The sequence below is a fragment of the Aythya fuligula genome, chromosome 24 (assembly GCF_009819795.1).
Source record: "Aythya fuligula isolate bAytFul2 chromosome 24, bAytFul2.pri, whole genome shotgun sequence".
Classification (NCBI taxonomy): domain Eukaryota; kingdom Metazoa; phylum Chordata; class Aves; order Anseriformes; family Anatidae; genus Aythya; species Aythya fuligula.
The window spans coordinates 1,141,181-1,158,371 of record NC_045582.1 but is presented as its reverse complement, the minus strand read 5'-3'; the positions used below and the strand labels follow the sequence as shown (position 1 = coordinate 1,158,371).

Here is a 17,191-nt window from a genome sequence, read left to right as displayed (position 1 = left end):
ACCCCGTGCTTCTGAGCCCTGCTCTGCTCTCTGCTGGGCCTGCCAGGCCCAGGGAAACGTCAGCCTGGGTCGGTGTGTGCTTTGGAGAGCTGCTGCCTGCTCCCCTTCGCAGGTCTGTGCCTTGGGGTGCACCCCCAGGAGAGGTGCCAAGAGCAGAGCAGGGCTGAAGATGGGGTCTTAGTGCTGTAAGTGGGTCCCCCCAGTATCATCCCATCCAGAGCAAGCTGGGTGAGTCCGCCCTGGACCTGGATTCTCTCAGCTTAGCTCCCCACGGTGCTGCCTCCTGCAGGATTTCTTGCCCTCCGTTCCTCATCCTGCAGCATCTCGGTGCCTCCGAGCCCTCGGCGCTGTGGTGGATGACTGCCACATGCGTGCTTCCTTCCACCCTCCCCAGGGAGAGGAGACCGTGCGGGTCTGTGTCATGGCTTGTAAGCCCTGTAGAGGTTTTTTTTTTTGGTCTTTGTGTGTGTGTGTGTGCGTGGTGCTCAGCTTTTACCTGGAGGAATGGAAAGAAAAAGTTCGCCGTGCTTATGACTGCAGTTGGAGTGCTCATGGCCATCTGTGTCCCCAGGCTGACACCCTTTCATCTGAAAGCTTTTCACCACATTTCTCAGTAGGAATTAATTTTTTTTCCTTCCAACCCACAGATTACTGTGGCCCGGCTTCGGAGGAACCAGAAAACTTCCTCTGCCCCGAATATTCAGACTTTTGCGACCTCCCACAGCCACATTTGCCTTCCCCCGGGGAGGGCAAACAGCTGAGAGCACCTTTTGCTCGGAGCCCCTTGGGGCAGGGTCACTGCTGTCCCATTTGGTGCCACGCACCTTTTGGCAGGAAACGCTTGCAAAATATCTGTTAGGGCAACCTCCAGCGCCGGTGTCAGTTTTCAGAGCGGGCTAGGGAGAGAGACGTGCTGTGACTGTCACCAAGGCTGGGGAGGCAACAGATGGCTCTGACACATTTGCTCTCCAAAAATGCTCCTCCAGTGGCCGCATCCTGCCTTGCTGCTCCGTGCTCTCAGAGGGGGGTGAGTGGCTGTTCCGAATTAAATCGACGGCGTCGTGTTCGTGTCGTTTCCTGGACAAGGAAACCAGTGACCTCCGCAGGACCAGGACTGGAAAAGGGCGCTGGGAGAAGCCATCCTTCACCCGCAGCCTCTGACAGCTTGGCCCTGTGCCTGCGCAGAGCCTCAGGACCTGGTGTTACACAGACAAACGCAGGGTTTGGAGAAACTCTGCTCCTGATTTGAACCGTGGGGAGGCAGGTGAATGGAGCAAGCGAGGAATCCCCCGTACGCTGTCATATGGCTGTGACCCCTGGAGCATGCACGCACGTACCTGAGAGGTGCATGAGTGTCACCACTGAGCTCTGCCTGTGCCCATCACATTATTCATTAACACTTTCTCTGTATTTTGATGGGGTGTGAGTGGATACTTCATAAACAACCACTTCTGTGCCATTCGCCTCCGTCCGCGCCGTCTTATTTCCACGGTGGAATTTTCCCTGGTGAGACTCTAAACCAGGACAGAAACAAGGGACAGGCTCGAGCTTTAATTTTTCATGAGCTCTATGCTTAAGTGGCTGTTTGGACCTGTGAAATATGTGAAAGAACAAGGAACTTGCCAGGCAAAACTGCAGCTTCCCGCTAACCGTTCGCGCTCAGCAGCCGGTCCTGAATGGTGTGTTACTGGATGGCTTCCCCTAGAAGATGAAGAGGTGGAGAAGCAAAGAGTTTGAACACACAGAGCAAAAGATACAAATCAACAGCAATTAGAGGGGTTAAGAGAAAGAAGGAAAAAAAAAAAAAAAGTGCCAGCCAAATCCCCTTTCATGTGTCCAGCCTGTTTATGTTCTGTGCTAGAATAATGCTGATCTGACTCGCGGCTGGCATTAATGAAGTTTGCACCTCTGGGTGAGCAGTTTAATTTATCTCAGCAAGCCAAAGCTCATTATAACAGTCCATAAATGCTATCAGATGAAAGCAGCATCCTTCAGCTATCTCAGGGATTAAAGCAAGGAGCCATTCAACTGACAGGGCTGCTGCTGGAGAGACTGCAGTCGGAGCATGTGTGCTGCAGTCGGAGGAGACACAATACCTCAATTACTGCTGCGATTTATTTTTATTTTTCTGGATGGAGGAAGTGACCTGGAGCCCCCAGCACACCCCCCTGGAGGTGAGCAGCCCCGTTCGCAGCGTGTTGGGGCGTGCTGGCCAAGGAATCACCCGCTGATGGGTGCACAGCGTGTCGGAGGCTCGAAGCCTGTAATTTTAGGACCGTAATTGGCAGGAAGGTATCGGAAGGTTGGGGTTGCAGAAGGATCCTCACACCACTGGATGTCTCCAGGGGCTGTAGAAGAGGGGGACAAGAGATGGGATTGCTCTGTGCACCCCCTTTGAGAGGAACCTGCTGCTTCCCTGGCCTCTGCTGGTGCACAGCAAGGTGCTGGAGCAGCCCCAGCGAAAGGAGCGGCGGCGCTGGGAGGATTCCCTCAGCCTGCTGTCACTGCCGAGCGAAGTGACACCCGCCCAGCGCCGCTCAGCGCTCCACAATTGCCTCCCTTGTCTCTGTGATCAAAACAGCAGCGCGGGAGCGGCGCCGGTGAGTGGCAGCTTCGTCTGGGGGCTCGTGGCAGATCTGCTCCACCTGCCGCGCTGCCTGGCGCATCTCCGTGTCACTCCGTCTCGCCGCCTGCCGTGGCACAGCGTTCCCGTCACCGGTGACGAAGCCGGGAGCTCTCCTCCGGGGCTGCTGCTTTGTGCGTCCCAACCCACGGCAAGCACGGGTGAGCAGAAGGCAGAGCAGAGGCAGGAGGAGCCTCTGGAGGGCCCTACACACCCCAAAAAATGCGCATGGGGTCAACACGTGCGGTAGCTCTGTGGGCATCCATCCGACCCCAGAGCCCTTTTGGGTTTGCCTGCAGCCCCCAGCCCCGTTTCCAGCTCTGCTCAGAGCCCTTCACCTGCAGGTTTGGAGCTGGCCCGCACAGGGTCTCCAGCAGCCTTGGTTTTGGGGCATCTGCCCCCACTTGGGGGCCTTTCTGGTGTCAAGACCACGGCTGTGGGGAGCCCTATATGCTAGCATCCCTCTGCCAGGCTGCCTTATCTCCTGCCCGCTGTGGTTCCTGTGTCCTTGAGAGCAAAGGAGAGGGATTGTTAGAGCCCTGAGTGAAAAGAAAGGGAGGTGGAACAAAGAGGCAGGCGGGCGGGCTCAGGCTGCAGGGGCATCCTGATCCTCGCTGGCTGCCAGGGGCTGGGGGAGGCAGCGGGGGGGCTGTTGGAAAGCTCAGGGTGAGGCACAGGGCTGCTGAAACCCTCAGCACTCGGGAGCGAGGTGATGGGAGCAGCTTCCCAGCTGCCCAGTGCCCGTCTCCAGCTATAAATCCCAAACCGACGCCGTTCGGAAGGGCCTGCATTTGGAGAGCTTGCTGGAAAACGGGGCGGAGGAGGAGGGAGCACCAATTCCACCAGGAAAACTTGTGGGTTTCCTGGCTAATGCATCCCCCCGGCAGCCCACGCAAGCGTCTCGTCCCACAGCAGCCAGCTCCAGGCCGTGCTGGGGCCGCAGCTCTGCAAGATTTGAACTCTGCAGCTGCAGTCACAGGCCAGCTCCTGCACACAGAGCACCCAGAGCTCTGCCCCCCACGCCTGCAGCTTGCACGCAGGGGGAAGGCCGCCGCAGCAGAACACAAAGTTTACCAAATGAAGCAAGATTTGCAGGGAGAATGTGACTGAGCTGAGCTGATAAAGAGAGATTGGCCTGGCAGCACAAAAGAGACAAAGGCGATGAGAGCAGCCTGCCCAAGCAGACTTGCCCATCTGCAAAAAAAATCTCTTTGTCTGCTTTACAGCTGCGTGCAGCTGGAGCAGCCGAGCAGGAGGGGAACCTGATTCCCAAATCCCGCTGACTTCATCCAGCACTGGGCTTTTGGGGGTCATCCCCTCATCTCACGTGCCTCCGAAGGGCCTGGCAGGGACTCCCTCCTGGCCAGCTGGTCTCATCCTGACAACAGCGAAAATAAATCACCGACAGGAGAAATGCTGGGACAGCTCCCGGTGGGAGATAGGATTGGGCTTTGACCGCTTCTTCCTAACTTTGGGCCCGAGAGATGCCCAGACATCATGAATTCGGTCACATCTGCATTTCTCCGAGCCAAGACACGGAGCATAAAAGGGCGAAGTAACTTTCCAAGCTGCCCTGAGCTCTTGTCATGCAATGGGACGTGAGCCTCTTCCTCGCTCTCCCTGCAGCCGCCCCAATACCCGTAAATATGCCACACGGCAGGACCAGATGATTTGCAGCCTGCTCCAGGCCTCTGGCTCTTTTCCTGCCTTTGTGCTCGGTTTCCTGAGCAGCCCCGTCCCAGGTCCCAGCCGCCCCCCAGCCCCGCACAGCCCCGCAGCCACCCAGCCCTGCAGGACGGGACCACGGCCACGCAGAGCCGCCGCTGGCCCCTGTCCTCAGCCGCTGAAGAGTGGGATTATTGTCGCAAACAAAGCCCCTGGAAGCACCGGGGTTTGCTCATCCGCTGCTCAGCCAAAGCCTTCCATCAAATCTGTCAGCGGTGCTGGGAGCGCCCTGCCCAAAGCAGGCGGTGCGCCCGATCTGCCTTGGCTGGGGAAATTCTGGAGCACTGGAGCAGCACAGAAACCTCCCACGTGCGTGTTTCAGTCCCCACGAGATGGTCTTTGTGCTTTTTTGTTTTTTTTTGTTTTTTTTTTTAGGGGGTGGATGCTCCTCTTCGTCAGGGGCTGCTTGATGTGCGTGCTCAAACCATCGCCCTGGAGGTGCTGCGGGGCAGGGGGACGAGGATGTGCTCGCCTGGCACATCCCACTGGGTCCGGCTTCACGTCGCACCCACGGCCCTGCACTGCAGCAGCCACCAATGGCCACCCCAGGAGCTGGGCACGCACACCCAAGCAGTGAATTCACGGAGAGGGTTGCTGCCTGCTGGCTCCACGAGCAGGAGGAGAGGCAGGAGCCATGGATCCGGCTTCGCTCCCGGCCTCATTTATCCGCCTGGAGTCGCAGGACTGAAGCTGCACTCCTCCTCCTCCTCCTCCTCCTCCACCTCCTCCTCTTCCTCCTTTTCCTCGTCCAGCAGCCAGCCCGTGCCTCGTCTCCGACACCCGCAGCCATTTCAGGGCCGCGAGCAGGGAGCTGGTTACGAAACCTCCCTGGAAGTGACCTCAGTCAGTTATCCACAATAAATCCGAGGAGTAGCTCGGCGAGGCGGCACCCCGGCACAACAGCCATTTCAAGCGGGGCTCCAGCAAAGCCGCATTTTATTTTTATTTTTTATTTTTTTGCTTGAAAAACAATCATTTAGCACAAAAAGGGGGAGCTTGGGGAGGAGGAGGAAGGAGGCAGGCAGGGAGCTGAGCCGTGGCTTTTGGCAGAGCCGCAGCCCCGCTGCTGCAGCCCCAGCCCCGGGGCGCTTTGGGGTTTTAAGCCCCAAACCGCAGCCGCTGCACGGCCGCAACCGGGGCTTTGCCACCGGGGACCCTGCCCCGGGAGGGACCGGGGCGGCCCCGGGGACCGGCTGCGGGGCGGGGGGGGGCGAACCGGGGCTGCGGCAAAGGGCGGGGGGGGCAGCACCGGGCTGCGGGGGGGCTGCAGGGATCGGGACCGGGACCTTGAGGGGGTAAAGGGGGACTGCAGGAACCGGGACCGGGACCTCGGGGGTTGAAGGGGGGCTGCCGGGACGGGCACCGGGACCTCGGGGGGGGGTGAAGAGAGGCTACCGGGACCGGCCCCGGGTCTGCAGTGGGGAAAGGGGGGGCTACCGGGACCGGCCCCGGGACCTCGGGGGGGTGAAGTGGGGCTGCCAGAACCGGCACCGGGACCGCGGACAGCGCCTCCCCTCCAGCCCCGGCCCGGTTGAACGGGGCCCCGCCGCTCCGCCCCCGCCCCCGGCCCGCCCCCCCCGGGCCGCGCCCCGTTCTCCGGCTTTTCCCCGCCCGCCGCCGCCGCCGCCGCCGCCCCGGTCCCGATCCCGATCCCGATCCCGCAGCTCGGCTCCGCTCCTCTCCGCCATGTCCACCGAGCCGGCCCCGGCCTCCGCAGCCCCCCCGGAGCAAACCCCCGAGCCTCCGGTGGCGACACCGGCGACAACGACGACGACGACGACGGCGGCGACGAGCGGCGGCGGGGAGCCCCCGGAGCACCGGGCTCTGGTGCTGACGGGTTTCGGTGGCTACGAAAAGGTGAAGGTGCAGACACGGAGGGGCGGTGGCCCCCGAGCCGGGGAGGTTTCGGTGCGGGTCCGTGCCTGCGGCCTCAATTTCGCCGACCTGCTGGCCCGCCAGGGGCTCTACGACCGCCTGCCGCCGCCGCCCGTCTGCCCCGGGATGGAGTGCGCCGGTACCGTCTGCGCCCTGGGGGATGGAGTCAGCGATCGCCAGGTGGGAGGGGGTCCGGCTCCGATTCTTCCCTTCCCTTTTTTTCCTTTCCCTAAGGCCCCAACGGCTCCGGTTGTGTGCGAGGCCCCGGGAAGGGGTCCGGAGCTGCGGCACCGGTGGTGGGGCTGCGGTGGGGTGGGGAGGTTGGAGGGGGGGTCTCCCGTTGCCTCCCGTCTTCATTCATCACCTCCTGTCTCCCATCATCTCATCTCCCATCTCCCATCATCTCCCATCATCTGCCATTATCATCTCCCATCTCCCATCATCATCTCCCATCTCCCATCATCTCCCATCTCCCAGTGCCGCAGCCGGGATTTGTGCCCTGGGTGCCCACGAGAAGCATCCCAGCCTTCACCGAGGGGCTCTGGTTTGGGTTTTTGCCGGGTTCTGGCTGCTCGCAGCGCAGAAATCCTGCCCCAAAACCCTGCCCCAGGATTTGGGGTGGTGAGAGCATCGCTGTCGGTCTGCCCTCATGGGGCCTTGAGGCCCCTGGGAGGAGATCCTGTGCCGAAGGGGCCGAGCTTTGCACCAATAATGTCTTCTCGACGCTGAGTAGCACAAAGGGCTGAAGCATGACCGTGCTATTTCTGCACGGCTCTGCTTCCTTTCGGACTACATGGACATACAAGGAAATGGCTCCAGCTTCTGACTAGATGTCCAGCGTGCCCTAAGGGTGCTGAGCTCTGGGTGCTAGCAGCTGGCTGCCCACGGTGTTGGGGTTTGTGGCCAGTGAGCCTCCGGCTGCTGCCTTTCTAGAAAGTCCCAGGGCAGAGCAGCTCGCCCCGGGTGTCCCAGAACCTTGGGTCTCAGGGCTAGTGCAGTTACACCCCATCGAGATCCCTCTTGGATGCACAATTAGCAAAACAAAGTGCCTCAAAAAGCCTTGTTTGTTAGGGATGATCCCCTCCTCTCCAGGAAAACATCTCGGTTTATTGCAGCATGAATGCCAAACCCACACAACGAGGAGCCTTTCTGCTCGCTCCGTGGCTCTGCCTCTTGTCTGCTCGCCGATGCGGCTCCCTGGGTCTTTGCCGGTCTCCTTTCCACTGCACGCTGAGCAGATGCTTCTTGCCCCATGGGATAAGAGCAGCTTTTGGGGAAGCTTAGGCTTAAAGCTTTACCTAAAGCTTTTTTCCAGGGTAGATCCCATTGTTGAAGCATTGCCCCAAGCATCATGCCTGTTGGCAGGCAGATCCTGCTGCGGGGTAGCAGAAATAACCACAACAGTCAATGCTCTGCTAGGTCCTGCTGTAGCAAGACCAAGAGTAGGATGATTTCTGCTTGTTTTAAGCTCGTTTCACACCTCCTTGCTGTCTGTTTGGTTTTAGGTTGGCGATAAGGTGATGGTCCTGGCCAGGTCTGGGCTCTGGCAAGAGGTTGTGAACGTGCCGGCCGGGCAGACGTTCCCGATACCCGAGGGAATGAGCTTCGAGGAAGCGGCTGCTCTCCTTGTCAACTACATCACTGCCTACATGATCCTGTTCGACTTTGGGAACCTGAGACCCAACCAGAGCGTCCTCATCCACATGGCTGCAGGTCAGTTATCCTCGCCAGCCCATGCTGAGGCTCCCGGCATCAGCGTGCGGCTTCTTCACAGGGGCTTGGTGAAGCTGCAGAGAGCGGTGCTGGACCAGCCAAGCATCACCTGCAGTCCCATTTCCCAGTAGCCTGGGTCAATCCTCACCAGCACACACCACAAGCCTCCTTCCCATCCAGGCAAAGCCTTCCTCCCATGTCTGTTTCTGAGTCTTTCTCTTTGCTGGTTTTCAGGTGGCGTGGGAACTGCTGCCATCCAGCTGTGCAAGACAGTAGAAAACGTCACCATTTTCGGCACAGCATCCGCTTCCAAGCACGACTCGCTGAAGGAGAGCGGGGTCACCCACCCCATTGACTACAGGACGATGGATTATGCAGAGGAGGTCCGGAAAATCTCTCCCAAAGGTACCGTGTGCTGGAGGACTCCTCCAACAGCCCTCGCTCCTTTTAGGCACAAAGGCCTCCAGCTGTTCTCTGTTCCCTCTAGGTGTGGACATTGTCCTGGACCCCCTGGGCGGATCCGACACATCCAAAGCATTTCACCTCTTGAAGCCAATGGGCAAACTCATCACTTACGGTGAGTGTGAGCAGCCTTTCCTAGCCCCAGCTCTGGTGCAGGAGGGTGCGCGTCCACTCTGCTCCGTTCCTGGGCGTGGGGCCACAAGGGAGCTTCACGGGTGCTGCCAGCTGCCTCTGTCATAGTTCTGGGGTTTTCACAAAGGTTTTTAGGATGTTTCGCCTGGGTGAGGCACTGACCTTTGTCCCGAGGGCTGCGGACACTGAGAGGCTCCGGGTCTCTTCCCTTCCATGGTGAGACCTCTCCCCGAGTATGAGCCAGTGCCTGCAGGGGAAGCTGGAATGTCCCCACGAGGAACCCTGGCACAGCTGCTTTGTCCAGGCTGATTAATGCTCAGCATTAATAGAGCCTTGCTTTTTTTTTTTTTCCTTTTTTTTTTTTCTTCTTCTTCTAGAGGATGTGTGGGTGATGAGGTTTGAGGCTACTGAATACTTATCCCTCCATTCCCCAGCCCTGAAACACTGCGATTTTGTCCCTGGAGACAAAGCCCTCACACAGCCCCCAGCGGGATTCCAGACACTTGTGGCAGTGTGCTGCCTCTGTCCCGGCCCTTGCAGCGTGTGGCTTCCCTGGGGGAGCCTGGCTGTAGGAGAGGGGGAATGCTGTCCCACCAGCCTGCCTGGGACTTGTAACCCCCTCTTGCCTCTGCCAGGGCTCCAGCCTAGCTGCACTGCTGCTGCCCTCCCAGGATTTATGGTCTGAATTTTTGGGTAGACCTGCGTGGTGCTGGGAGATGGATCCGATGATCCTTATGGGTCCCTTCCAACTCGGGATATTCTGTGATTCTATGACTTCTAGATTTTTGCAATATGCGGGTGCTGATGCTCCAAATCTTGAGCCCAAACTGGGGATCTGCTTTCACTGAAATTATTGGGCAGCTCCTGATGCAATCCAGTTCCCAGCACCATATCCTGTGCTATCCTGGCTATTGCCCGAGCTGCCTCTTGGGTTGCGTTGACCCCAGTTCATCCGTGGCTTGTCTTCCCTTTAGGGGTAGCAAACCTGCTCACTGGGCAGAAGAAGAACCTCATGGCCATGGCCAAAACCTGGTGGAACCAATTCAGCATCAACGCCCTGCAGCTCCTACACCAAAACAAGGCAGTGTGCGGCTACCACCTCGGCTACATGGACGAAGAATACGAGCTCATCGGAGGAGTTGTAGCCAAGCTGATTAGCCTGTACAATCAAGGCAAGATCAAGCCCAAAATAGACTCTGTATGGCCCTTTGATCAGGTGAGTCGGAGCTGATATACGGACTGACAAAAAGCCCAGGGTGGTTGCTTTCTGCACGGGGCGCTCTGCTTGAGGCTGAGCACCTTTTCCGTGGGGGCTGAGCGGTTCCAACAGCCATCTGTCCTCAGATGTTCAGCGCCCTTTTAAGAGCTTAAAGTGGCTGGGCTCTTCTGCTCCGGTGCACAGAGCTGGGCAATGCCAGACAGCGTCCCCACGGACCAGGGCAGGTGCTAAGCTGCACTCCGTGGGCAGCAGCAGCCGTGGAGGGACGGGGTTGTGCACCGGGCTGCGAACCACCCCGAGTCTGCCCCCTGTAATTACACCGACAGCTGGGGAGGTTGCTGCTGCCCCTCTGCAAGTGGAGGAGAGCCCAGGCAGCGAAGCACAATGCTGAAAATGGCTTTTTTTTCAGCTGCAAGGGGGCTGTGGGGGCGCAGGAGGGGTATGGCTGCTCTGCGTGGGGGCTGCGGGTCTCACGGGACTCCCCTCGTTTGCAGGTGGCAGATGCCATGAGGCAGATGCAAGAGAAGAAGAATGTTGGAAAGGTCATCCTGGTTCCCGAAGCACCCAAGGAAGAATCCAAAAAAGAGGAGAACTAAGGAGGAGAGCGATGTGTGCAGATTGTGAATTCATGGTTTAACTCCCTGCTCTCTTTGGGACCTGGAAATGGACAGATCAGTAGCTTCCTCCTTCACCAGTACAAGAACATCGTGCTTAAAGTTCAGATGAGGTTTGCTTGCTCCCGTTGTGACTGACCCTTTACCAGATATGCCTCCTGCCCTAGCTCTCTGTTTTGAAGCCTGATTATTTCATACATTTCTCTAATCACTTGTTTCCATGCTGAAATCCCAGACTAATCCTATTTTTTTCCCCTGGCAGCACAGTCGAAGCTTCCGGGCAGTTGGTGATTAGCAGCTGCATAGGCTGTCACTGTGAAGATGCAAAATGCTATAGGGACTGCCAAGCAGCTCCACAAAAACCCAGCCCACATTGAAGCATTTGCACTGTCACCTTAGAGAAGCGTTTCAGTAGGAGAATGGGCAGACTGAGGATGTTTCTTAAACAGCCACAGGAGAAGCGTGGCTGCCCTAGTTTAATTCTAGCTCTGTCTGCTCTTCTGCTCACACTAACCCTGCTTTCTCCCCTCTGCTGGCCTCTATCACCAGTCAGATAGTAGCAGTTGCCTTTGCCTTGTAAATAACTCTGGCTTTTTGGAGTCTATACCATATTGCACTTAATTTGCAGTCACTTCTTTGTGCAGGCAACAAATAATCCAACAGCCCGGGCTGGTCTCTGAACACAGAGGAGAAGTTTCAGCTGGGTAACTTGATCTTGTCCATTTTCTGCTTCCAAACTGTACAGGGAGATCTAAACTGTGTCTGATTTTTTTAGAGACCATAAGGACTCAACTGTGTCTCGAATGACTGGAACAATTGATGTTGGCTCTGTGCTTATTAATGTTGGGCTCCAAGTTGGTATTGTTAAGGCTAAACTTCACCCTCGTGTTTTGTATTTCCAAGGGCTGCAGTGTTGAATCAGACTTCAGCAAGATGGGAACAAATAAGCCCCTGTTAATGCTTGCTTTGTGCCGTGCCCTGTGTGCTGGGGAGAGCTGCAGTTTGGGAAGTGACTTGTGAGAACCACGGCTGCTGCACGGGGCTCGGCGCTGGCTCCTCGTGTGCCACATCACCCCGGGAGGCTGTCACTGAGTTACAAGTGTAGGTGGCAAAGTGTCCGGCTCTGTCAAGCCTCTTGGCTTGGGCATCTGGAACAGTTCAAATCACGCTTCCCCTTCTCTTCTAGTGAGCTCTTAAGACATCCTCTAACCACCTCTCACCTCGTGGGTCGGTGCTGCAGTAGGGTTTGACTCCTCTTCCCCTCTCAGGACCCTTCCAGCACTGAGGCTTTAGGAACTGCCTGGGATTTCCTCCCAGACCAGCTCTCAGCTTCTCTTCCTCTTTTCTTTCTTCGTTATGTTTGGAAACGGAGCTGTGCAGACACCCAAGCCTAGTTCTGTGAGCACTCCGTGTCCTGGGTGGTGCCCCCGCTTCCTGCCCTGCCCAGCCCCGAGTGACCGTGGTGCTGCTGGAGCTTGCTTCAGCAGCCGGAGGCTTTGCCACAACCCTACAGCTTGTAGGTCCTGCAGGGCTTTAGGCTCCATTTGGGATTTTAAAAGGTAAGCCTGAGGGCACTGAGGAGAGCTGCCTGTTGTCGGTGAGCTCAGGCTCCAGGAGCAAAGGCTGGCTGCTCCGTGTCCCGCTTATCCCGACTCCAGAAAAGGAAGGAGCTGCATGGGCAAAGGGACCCATTTGGGTCCCCATTTGGGAAGCCCCTCAGCTGCTAGAGAGCAAACACTGGCAGGGAGCGAGGGGTCCTGGGCAGGTTCAGTGTGTGGCTTCTTCCTCTGCCAGCTCTTCCTCCCCACCAGTGCTCCTCGCTGGCAGTGCAGCTTGTTTTCAGGTGCTTGGGCTCAGTCCCTCAGTCCGGTTCATATTAAAAACGTGGAGGCAGAGACCCCAGGGGACTCTCTTTGGCTAGCTTTAAGACAACCCCGTTCCCTACGGCCTCGGGGAAGGGCAGGAGCCCAGGCACAGGCGCTTGTTCCATCCCTTGCAGGTGATAAGCGAACTCCACAGGCATGGTGGCACGAAATTCAGAAGCACAACTTGTAACCTTTCTGAATCCCAAATCTTGCTGCTGCTCCTTTCAACCTGCCCCTCTCATGCTAATCCAGATCCAATCCAACAGTGTCTAATGCTGCTTTACCAGGTCTGCCAACACAACGGCTGGCTAAATTGCTGCAGTGGGAAGTCTGGACCTGCTCCTCCGTGAATCCCAACTTCACCTTGATGAGAGCAGCGTGCTCGAAGGGCACACCACGCTGCAGATCTGCAGGTCCTGCGCGGCTGTAAAGGGGAAAGCTGTCAAATTGTGGTTTACTGTAACGTCCTCTCCTTGCTTTACTTTCAGCCAAGAGCGTGCTCAGTGCCTTACTTGGATGGCCTTGGATTAAGGCAACACAGCAAGGGCTTCACGGCCCGCTCCCTCCCGACAGAATGTGGAGGAGGAGGGTGGGAGTTTTGCAGCTTGCTGTAGGGCTGCTCTGCCTTGCTGCCTTGCGATACACCACGGAGCAGAATCTCGGTGCCTTCTTCTGTGTGCCCGTAAGGACTGGGAAGTCACCGGAGCCTTTTCTCTTCTGGCCTTTCAAAGTATTGCCAAAAAAAAAACATACCTGTTATGATCCTTGCTAGCTCTGTTTCGTGAACACCAGTGTTGTAGTGTGGCTTAGTGTGAACGTGACGCTCCCTTTGCCCGTGTCACGGGCTGTGCAGGGCTCTCCTGGACACCTGTGCTCCTGCAGCCAAAATTGCTGCTCTAAAGCAGCCGCAGAGGTCTCCCCCGGGTGCCCATTTGGCTCAGAGCCGGGTCCTCGAGCGAGGCTTTATCAGCTGGCACTGCCTTGGCTTCCTGGAAACAATCAGGGCTCCTTATGCTCGTAGGGGAGCTGCTAATGTATTTTCTACCTGCGAATTCCTGAAGCTCTTATCAGGGTGTGAGTGCTAAGCAATTGCTATGGCCTTCTGGTAGAGTTTAGCACCGTTTTGTGTCCCTCAGTAGCAACAATGTTTTCTACAGAAAGACCAAGATTAAATGTAACCTTGCTCTTCACTGCCTCACTGATTAATGCTCTGTGTTTTTTTTTTCTTGTTTGTTTGTTTTTAGTAGTAATCTTTATTTTTTCTTTTTTTTTTTTTTTCTTTCTTTATTTTTTTTTTTTAATGGATAAGCATTTTATGGGCCAATAACCTGTGTAAAACAACTTCAAGTGTCTTAATGCATTAAAGCTAACCAGCAGGTTTATATACTAAGGACCAAAGCAAAACCAAACAAACAAAAACCTAGGCTGAAAAATCGTTCCACTGAATGTTGCTTAACTGTTTAGGGCAAAAAAAAAAAAATAGAAGTCATACTATCAAGGAAATTGGAGTTTACTGTGCTTAGATTGTGTGTGCTGTTCCTGCAATCAGAAGTGCAATTCAATGTTTATTTACTGCTTGTCTGACCCAAAGGTTGTGCCATGAGGAGAAGAGTCCAGGCAAAAAAAATGTGAGTAATGAGGACTGAAGTGCAGGACAGGCTCCCCTGGCTCTGGCAGGGATGCCTGTCCACGTGCCACTCCAATGTCCTTGCTGTAGTCGCCTTCCCAGACTGATTCTTTTGGTCTGGGGGGAAAAAATGCAACTCCTTTGCTATCACCAGGCAGCTTCTGTCACATTTCTGACTTTCAGTTTCTCTCAAGCTCGTGTTGCATGTGAAGGGTAGAAGGAAAGCAGCTTGCACGGAGGAGCGTGACCCCTGCTAAGTGCTTTAGGAGGGGGGGTGAGGAGCTTAGCTGTTTATTTCATTTTGGCCACCTGTATTAAACTAAAAGTGAGTGACTAGTGACAAGAGAGAGGCAGTGTGAGCCTCAGGCTTTAATCAGTGCAGGATGCTGGCCACTCTCAGCTGCTATCATAGGTGTAAAACCACTGCTGCCTAATGAAGTCTCTGGTGTGTGAAGCCCTGGTGATGGCAAAGTGTGGCTGGCAAGTAGTGCATGAGCGTGATGGGAAACGCGTTAGACTCTGAGCCTCTTACAACATATGGTCTGGTCTGTACTGTCTGAGTTGTGTTGATTTGCAGATCTGTGATATGAGTGATGCTCACCCTACAGACACTTGGAAAAATCTTTTGTTTAAAAAAAATATATTCCGCTTTGTGCGTGTAACCAAGTTGGACAGAAAGCAAGTGTGCCAATGCTGTTTACATGACTATAATGTGTAATGCTCCTCTGTCTAATGTTACCATATGCCTTATGTGTTTCAAATGTTAATTAAAAGCATAACAAAACTCTCAGTGGCATGCTGCTCAGTCTTCTGCCAGAACGATCCTTCTGTCCTCAGCTCAGCCTCTGGAGCCCTTGCATTACCCCTGCGTGCACTAAGTGGGTGGGTGCATTCAGTTTACACATCCCAACAGCTCTTCCAGCCTCTGCTCTCAAGGACAACTGTTAATCATGGCCTCAAGTGTTGCATCACTCCTGTAACACCCTGTTCTGGAGGGCAGCTACGGTGCTTGCAAAGTCCCTAGCTGATCTCTGCACTTTAGTCTGTGCTGGGGGGTCTCTGGAACCAGCTGAGATTAAAATGGGCTCTCATGGTGACAGTAAGACAAGGTGTGGACAACCACGACTGAAAATGTAGGAATAAATCTTGTTTATTTTTGTTTCTCCACCTGGAGGCTGTCCATGCCTGTATATTGTCAGGGGAAGCAGCTGTCCGAGGAGCTGAAATGCGTTAGTACCCCCTCCAAGAGAGCATAAGGCTTCCTGCTGTCCTCAGAGCAGGTGCTGGGGAGGGGCTGTAACTCAAAGCTGTCTGCTGGAGGGCTGAAATGTCTACATTAACATCTGAAATTAATGATAGCTCGGCTCTGGCACAGGCTCAGGAGGTGGCTGACCTGGAGCCTGCCTGCAGTGGCAAGAGGGGGAACAGATTTACAGAAGGTGGGGCTGGACTACAAGCAGGCTCCTGCCCAGGCTTGGTTTATTGGCACCCTGTCAAAAGCTGCGCTGGGGCTCAGCCTGGATCTGGTGTTGGAACAAGCTGGTCGTTAACTCGCTGGTGCAGATCAGCAGCCAGCAGGAGCTGGAGTTTTGGGGAAGCTCAGGCTCTGGGGGATGGAGGGGCTGCTGTAGCTAACGCGCAGGTTTCTGGCTACCTCCGGGGATGCAATGAGCTCCTTGGACAAGCACCTGCTTTTTCCTGGGCCGTGTTGAGCTGCAGTTTTTGTCAACTGGGACGGGAGGTGAAGCAAAGGCACGGGATGCAGCTGCTCACAGCAGGGAGTCTCACTCGATGCCCAAATTCTTCAAAATTGTGCAAACCTTGTGGAGATAGTGGGCATCTGGATAGCCGTTCCTGTGGGGCAGAAGGGGAAGTGGTGTAAATCCTGCTGATGGTGCTAAAACTGCCGAGGGCAGCAGCAGTTTATTTTGGCCCCATCCTCTCAACAGGGGGGGGTGAGGGTGGAAACCCTGCTCCCTGGGAGCTGCAAGGAGCTGCCCCTTGCTGCTGCCTGCACACAGAGCTGGCTGCAGAGAGCTGCCAAGGCAAAAGTCAAGAAAATCCTAAGGGAACCGGAAATCTTGGCTATGGGGGGGGTTATGGGTGTGGGGTGGGTAAGGGCTTTGTCCCAGTTGGAGGGTGCCAGGGCTGGTCTGCCACACCTGTGGGAGGGAGGCACCACCTCTGGTGCTGTGGGAGCCTGGAGGAGCACCCAGCTCCAAGGGTTTGGTCAGCTGGGGCCCGTGTTTTTCCTCCTCCGATTGCTAAGGAAAACCTGGGGGCTTGGGATGACCACGGCCATACCTGGCTTTGCTTCCATGCCAGGAGGTTTTGTGAGGGATAAGGCCCCACGTCACTCTTTCTTCTCCGTTGCAGGACTTTATCCGGAACGTCAGCCCTTGCTCAAATGCTTTCTTCAGCAGCACTGCTGTCTTCTGCCCTTCCCTGTTGTCAGGAAGGAAGGCGATGAAACATCCCCCTTTGTAAGGCTGTCCTGGATGGGGGTGACCAACCTTAGAACAAGAAGAAAATGTTGTAAACAACCACAGGTCTGGCTTCTGAGATTTTGTCCAGCTTGAAAACACACAGCTACCTGTGAGCCCCATGGGGTGCAAGGTGCTTGGACCACTCACCAGAGCTCACACGCTTTTCCAAAGCAGCAAGCAGCTCCCAAACTTCGTGTGATATTTTGCCTTTCCTGGGGCAATACCCCTGCTTCTTTGCACATGGGGCATGGAGATGAAGCTGCCCCTCTCCTCCTCCTCCCCACACCCCCAAGAACTCAGTGCACGGCCCGCAGCAGGCCGGGCAGACCCCTGTGGTGGGCTACCTACCCCTTGCACGCCATCGGGGATGGTGTAGATAAGCTGGAGCGTCAGGTCCCGGTAGTAGCCAGGCAAACTCTGAGACACGGAGGAGATCTTGAAGATCCCTGGGACCCTGCAGCTTGGGGCAACCGAGGAGGAACCACAGCAAGCTGGCTGCTCTGCTGCAAAACACGTCCTGCACAAGGTGTGCCCACAGGGCGCCGGACAGGTCACACATGAGTCCTGGCAAGCATCGCACCAGCCCAGGGGGCTCTTGCTGCTTTCCTGGCCAGGGCTGGGGCCTCTTTTCTGCGGTGTTGAGGGTTCAGACTCCTCCTGGGTGCTGTTCCTGCTGGAACTGCTCCTTTCTTGGCCTCTTGACTCCGCTGTGGGTGACTGTTCGGCCACAGCCTGGGGCGGTTCAGGAGCTGCAGCCCCGCAGAGCCAGGCGGGCAGGGAGCGAGGTGCACCCTCGGCTGTGGGAACTGGTGACCGCAGCTGGCTCCCAGCGTCACTGTGACCTCCTCTG

At 56.1% G+C, this 17,191-nt stretch overlaps 1 protein-coding gene and 1 long non-coding RNA gene across 2 annotated transcripts; one reads left to right on the top strand and one right to left on the bottom strand.

The window, feature by feature from the left end:
- Window positions 1-5,979: 5,979 nt before the first annotated feature.
- Window positions 5,980-13,422, top strand: VAT1 (vesicle amine transport 1). Its single transcript, XM_032202634.1, has 6 exons — window positions 5,980-6,403; window positions 7,729-7,936; window positions 8,171-8,341; window positions 8,424-8,513; window positions 9,505-9,746; window positions 10,244-13,422. The coding sequence occupies exons 1-6, from the start codon at window positions 6,035-6,037 to the stop codon at window positions 10,343-10,345; spliced, it is 1,182 nt and encodes a 393-aa protein (XP_032058525.1). The 5' UTR covers window positions 5,980-6,034; the 3' UTR covers window positions 10,346-13,422.
- Window positions 13,423-15,071: 1,649 nt separating this feature from the next.
- Window positions 15,072-16,748, bottom strand: LOC116498552. Its single transcript, XR_004254187.1, has 3 exons — window positions 16,690-16,748; window positions 16,160-16,368; window positions 15,072-15,709 (listed from the first exon to the last, which is right to left on the bottom strand). It is a non-coding gene; the product is annotated as an uncharacterized LOC116498552 (long non-coding RNA).
- Window positions 16,749-17,191: the final 443 nt, after the last annotated feature.